Source organism: Polyodon spathula, chromosome 10 (assembly GCF_017654505.1).
Source record: "Polyodon spathula isolate WHYD16114869_AA chromosome 10, ASM1765450v1, whole genome shotgun sequence".
NCBI classification, from domain to species: Eukaryota; Metazoa; Chordata; class Actinopteri; order Acipenseriformes; family Polyodontidae; genus Polyodon; species Polyodon spathula.
Genome location: NC_054543.1, coordinates 44,281,977 through 44,288,154, shown reverse-complemented (window position 1 = coordinate 44,288,154; position 6,178 = coordinate 44,281,977). Strand labels below are relative to the sequence as shown.

General features: G+C 37.8%; 1 protein-coding gene across 23 annotated transcripts in view; it reads left to right on the top strand.

The window, feature by feature from the left end:
- Positions 1 to 1,194: 1,194 nt before the first annotated feature.
- The window catches only part of LOC121322385 (nebulin-like), an 87,184-nt gene continuing 82,200 nt past the window's right edge, over positions 1,195 to 6,178 (top strand). For 22 of the 23 annotated variants that reach the window (XM_041262275.1, XM_041262269.1, XM_041262270.1 and 19 more), the window contains exons 1-4: positions 1,195 to 1,280; positions 1,845 to 1,963; positions 2,437 to 2,540; positions 5,647 to 5,685. In XM_041262275.1, coding sequence (XP_041118209.1) covers positions 2,457 to 2,540; positions 5,647 to 5,685 — 123 coding nt within the window. In that variant the 5' untranslated portion in view covers positions 1,195 to 1,280; positions 1,845 to 1,963; positions 2,437 to 2,456. The remainder of the gene's footprint in view (positions 1,281 to 1,844; positions 1,964 to 2,436; positions 2,541 to 5,646; positions 5,686 to 6,178) is intronic. The other variant, XM_041262254.1, reaches the window with a different exon arrangement.

Below are 6,178 nucleotides of genomic sequence, written 5' to 3'. Positions count from 1 at the left end.
GAGTGTCCAGTTAACACCCAAGCACTCCACCCGAGGTTTATCACACACTACACCATATGCTATTTTTTGTTGTAATGAGTGCGTGTTTCCCATATTAACTGGAGGAGCCCATTGAAAAAATTGCTCACCAGTTATTATAGAGCAATAAAGCCATGCAGGTGGAGACACCATATGCTGTCAGCAATATTCTTGTACTACCACCAGTGGTCAGCGTGGGCGCTGTAGCAGACCCCTATAAGAATTCTAGCAAATGAAATCGTAAATATGGCTAACGTTACCTTCACAGAGATATAGTAAGTGATGCAATGTTATCTTAAACACACCTCAACCAAGTACCACCGCTCCTCCCAAACCCTCATCGACATAGCATTAAAAACAGCAGAGTGCAGCATTTAAACAACCGTTCTCAGGGATGGAAGTGAGACTCCCGTTGCAAAGCAGTTTGATCCATTCCTTGTTTTACTGTGAGTTTAGTGAGACACACCTGAGTTTGTTACCTATACACCAAGGAAGCACATATTAAAACCTGGAATGGGTGAAACTGCTATGCAACCAGAGTCTTATTTCCATCCCTGTTTCTTGATATATCTTGCAGTCTGATTAAGGGATGTCTTTTCCATTCCAGCAGCATCAAGTAGCCAGTTAACTTTATAATCTCCCTGTGTGTAATACATTAAAGTATCTTCAAATAGCGCTTCTCGTTTTACAATCAGCTGAATTAGGATGAAGCTAAGCTGACAATGCAAAAAGTTGAGGGCGTGAGAAACGAGAATACCTTTGCTTGCTGAGTTAGGAGCTCTGGAACTGATCTAGAGTAAGCCAAACTTACAGGACAAGAGTAAACATCAGCCTGGCAAATGTTTTTTTTTCAGAATATAATTTTTACCTCCTATACTGTAAAATGATGTAAGATAATATTTCTCTGATGTATCAATTCAATGAATATGAATAAAAAACAGTTGTGGTTGCTTGGTTAGATGGATCTAGACCATCATGCCATCCTGCTTGGTCTGTTTGGATGTTTGCTTGCCACCTCACTGCAGTCGCAAGCCCTCGCTCTTTATTTGTGTTTCTCTTAGGATTTGCTGAACAAGTGGTCTTCCGAAGGAGTCAGTAGGTATATTTAGCCTCTGAAACCTGAGAGAGCTGCTTCCTGATTGGCCAGGCGAGCCACATGATAATTTAGGAGCTGGGGCAGCTGTGTGCTCTCACCCTGCTTTTCTCGGGAGGGAAGAGTTGGAGAGGTTTGGCTGCTTGGAAAAAAACTACTTAAATCACTGGTAAGCATTATATTCCTGTTTTTCTTTCTGCTCATTGATTACGAGTTGGGTGTTTTTACATTTGCAAAAATCATAGAAGTGGCTGCAGGCTGATTGGTCTTTTAATTTTCCAAAGCTAGCCTAGCTAAATGATCTCTATATAGCAAGTGCTTTTTGTATCTTCATCTGAATTAAGCTCAGGTGAGCCAGAAGTGATGGTATTCTTATCCTAACACTATAACCCCCCTAGTCAGTAAAGTGTTTTGTGCATTTTTAATTTTAATTTTTCAGTTTGTATTTTAAAGTCATGAATTTGCTGATGTATATCTGAGACCTGTACTAAAAAGGGGACAACAGTATGCGTTCCTATATATAACCTGCAACCTCAGAAGGAATTGCAGCTTAGCATGCTAAACAAGACCAGCCAATCACAGGCCAGCGTTAGCTTACATGAGAAATAACTTCAGGACCCGCTAGCAGCTGTCGTGGCTCGTCTGTCTGAGGTATCAAGCATCTGATGCTTTGACTCTGAAACACTTTTCTTGATTTTATAGCATATCTGATTTTTTTTCATTGTTTTTGTAGGTTTGGAAAACTGCAGAAAGGACTTAAAGGGGTATCTGTTTAAGTCCACGGTGAATGGAAAAAGCCAAGCTTCTTTATTTTGAGGTTGCTGATAATTTTGTTATTGGCTTTTTTTCACGGTATGCCCAAGTTAAGTTTATATATATATATATATATATATATATATATATATATATATATATATATATATATATATATCATGAATTAAAGAGAGAGAGAGAGAGAGAGAGATTGGTAATTGGTAATAATTGATAACATTTGTTAATCTGATGTCCTGTATGTCATAATAGTCTTTTACTCTGTAAATATATTTCTGTTATTATATATTTGCTACAATGTAAACTGCAGTTTATAATGACAATAACTAATTGGCATGCAAGAGCTAAGAAGGATGCCATTGAAAATCACAAGAGCAAATGTCTGTTAGGAGACCTACCTGCAATAGCCCAGCAAAGGCTACATGTCTCATTTATTTAATACAATGAAAATACATTACGTGCAGACATTAAACTGGGTCATTGGGTCAACAGACTAAGTCTTTTATGAAGTTGTTTGTTGGTGCATGACATTAAGAATCTGTGTCTGTGTTTAGATCTCTAATACTTAACCAGTATGGAAACGGAGGTTGTTGAATATGAGGAAGAGTATGAAGAGTATGAAGAGTATGAAGAGTTTGAAGAGGAGGTTGTGGAGCAGGTAAGATACATTTATATGTAAATCATTTTATTGAGTCATTGAAGTGTTGAATATTGAAACAGATTATTATTATTATTATTTGTTTAACTATCTAAAGCACGCTGTTCAATGTAAAATGAAGTTTGATATACATACCGTTGGTTCTTTAGAGAGTAAGTATGATTTGATTGTGAAAGACACCAATGACGTCTATGTGTGGTTATCATATTTTGGGGGTATATAGCAGTAGTTAACCAAGCTTGGTCTATTGCCGAGTATTTCTGTTGTAAATTGCAAGCTGCCTATACTTAACTCAGATACTCATGCAGTCAGCAGTCCAGAAATGTCCCTCTAAGCATTTCAGAGGAATGTCATATCCCATCTCAGCTAGGTTCCTCTCTGCATGTAGACCAGCACTGCCAACGTCATGTAGTAATTCATCCAGCAGCTAAACTCTTCGCTGTTTTGTATCGATTTCTGACCTTTTATCGCATACGGTGCAGTACGAGATCACAGAGAACGTGCAGCAGCCTGTTCTAGTTGAAATGTGCTGCAAAGCATAACACAATTGTGAATACACATTTAGCTGGCTGTTACCTTTGTTCTGCAATGTTCTCCTATTGCTTTCATTCACATTCTTAACATGCACACTGGTTAGAAGAATGGGTATATTTGTGAAATTGTGCTGTATAAATCCACAAGCCCAGTCCTTCTTTCTATCTGTATTATTATTTGAATGGATGTTGGGGTTTTTAAAAACCACACACAGTAGTTTGTAATGCGTGGACCAACTACAACATGTTGTACCTTCACTAAAATGCAGCAAAGTTTAGTGTGTTTAAAAACCAAACAAACAATTTAATGGATGTGAGACTCAAAGGTCATGGTTACCTAACAAAGGCAATTGATGTAAGATGGGGTAGAAAAGACAGAACGTTTATGAGGTAAAGAGAAAAGGAATGCAGAACTAGCAGACCACACACCTGAACATGCTTTGTTGTATCATTTTAGTGGAAGAGAAGTAGACAAGTTAATAGAAAGAGATAAACATATATGAGCAATTGTTCTGTTTTGAAATGTAAATATATAAAAAAGAAAATATTACATTTTAACTGGGGAAAATGTAAGAATCTTGTTTACCCAAAATGTAACGGACAGGAAATCCAAAATGTAATGAACCCAAAATGTAATGGACAGGAAACCCAAAATATAATGGACAGGAAACCCAAAATGTAATGGACAGGAAACCCAAATCCTGTACAGTGTTAATAGTTATTTGTTATCTAATCTGTAGTTCATCGTCTCATCAAGCATTAACTCATGTGTTATTTTTACCCGTGCAATGTAGTAAATGGAAGACAGGTTTATATATCAGGCCTTAGCCTTTACCAAATGAGTGAAAAGAATGAAAGAAAACCATATATTTATTTTTAGTGAAATAAAAGTTAGAGTTCCTAGGTTTTTACTATATTTGCTTTAAAGTCATGTAAATTAGATTTTGTAAAAATTCTGTTAGAAGGCACTATCCATTGGTCAGCTGTTTAAATTGAAAGTGATTCCAGCACTGGCAGGCAGTCTTCATTTAACCCTTCCAGCTGTCTGTTGTCTGTTGTCTGCTGTTTGCTGTCTGTTGTCTGTTCTGTTTTGACCAAAGCAGAAATTGACATCATTATTTCTTGCAGCAGCTACTGTTAAAGTTATGTTTCATCCCCGTAAAATACCTGATACCGCCCCCCGATATGCAGAGTGAAAACAAATCTTAACGTTTACTCTCCTATTTCTCATATCTTGTTTATTTATTTTTATAGAAAAAAAGGCACATAGTATTATAAGGTCACACCGAGTCTTCACAAACTGTTCAGATTACAATACTGTGAATCATCTCCTATTTTCAATTTATTTTCACCATCCTTGTCACTCTGTCTTTATTCCCTTTGGGTCGATAAACATGTGAAAATGATGGCTATGCTGTGGCAACATTAGGCAAAGCCAGCCTACTTTTGAAAGCGTTTATACCTGTGCTAGATAATGTCCAGTTCTGTCCATGCCTTAGTAATAATCAAACAATGGCTGGTTGTTGAGATCATAGCAGAGGCAGATTATCCAGGTGTTACCCTGAGCCACAGTGGCTGCTCTTATCAACCTGACTGCTGTTTTAACAACATGGTTGGTTATTTGACACATATTTGAAAAACTCTTTTAATGCCCATGACTGGGACATGAAGCTGTGGACATGTCCTTATTATTATTACAAAGATATGTAAATATGTGTTATTTGAATTGGCGCGGCTGGCAGCTGTGTCCTTTTTTTCCAGCTCTGGGTGCAATCTATACAGCCTGATTAGTCAGCAGCTCTGGAATGTCAGAGAGATTTAGAGAGGGATGGATTGTGGAAAGAGCAGGAGCTAGTGCTGCATTCATACACCCTGTATCCAGAGCCCTCGGGGGGCAGTCCGCTAACATAGCAGTCAACCATGGTAACAATGGGAGTTACAATAGATAAATAACAACGACAACAACAGCTAGAGAACTTCACAGAGTCACTAATTCAAATCTAAAACACTTATTATTTAGGATGGGTGAAGTTAGGTAAAAGTGTTGTTTATTAAATACGATGCTGACTTAAGTTCCAGCATCAGAAATAGCATGAGTGATCAGGTGGAGATGTGTGGCTTTCCAGTGTGTAGATTTAGAGACAGAAAGTGGGCTGGAAAAGATCACGCTGATTCTGTTGCCCTTCACACTTGCCCTTGTCCAGATACTCTTTACAAATCATTAAAGCCTAAGAGAGGAAGGATTCCACTTAGAAAATATACATCTGCTCTCTCTGTAGTGACCTGCATTATATCTACTGTTTTTAGACTAAATTAAGCCTGTTTTCAATGAATAGTTTTTGCGGTGGTGTGTGGAATGCCCCATGACGTTTGATAGAATGTCACAGATGAGGGAAACCCACAGGTCATGAAGGGGCAGTGGTAGAAGATCCAAGGTTAGAGTAGCACACCAGGAAAGAAAGGACTGCTATGAGAATTCAACCAGAGCTGGAAAAGGACACAGTAACTTTACTGTTTGTTGATATGTGTTTGATCCCCATTTTGAAACAAGGGAGCTTGTCCTATATTTACAGAGTAAAGAAGCAGTCCTACAGCATACAAGGGCCTTAGAGGTAAACGAATGCCTCTATGCAGATCATGGTGCAACCACGTGCAACAGTCTATGCTTTGAAGGCTATTTCACAAATGCAGCAGCTTGTCATGCATAGAGTTTATTATGACCAGAAAGAAAGATGTATATGTCTTTTCAACAGCATCCAATGTCTAAAAAAACCCATTGAAAATCTGAACTGCACATAGCTGAATTTTGAAAGATGCATTTGACATTTCAGCTGTGAAATAACCTGCATATCAAAGTATAATGTAACGTGTTAGCCCAATACGTTAACAATCCCCAAGCTCGTTGTAATGAGTTACTGCCTGTAATCGTAACATGTGGTTGATTGTTTATAAGCTTTTAATATATCTCTGTTACAGATAAGCATGCTGTATATTCAATGCATCTGTGCCATTGTGAAGTGCTGTCAGGTCTTACAAGCTGACCAATGTGTTTGCCTGTGATTTTTGTTGTTTTGGGTTTTTTTTTTGGCTATATTTTATAATTTG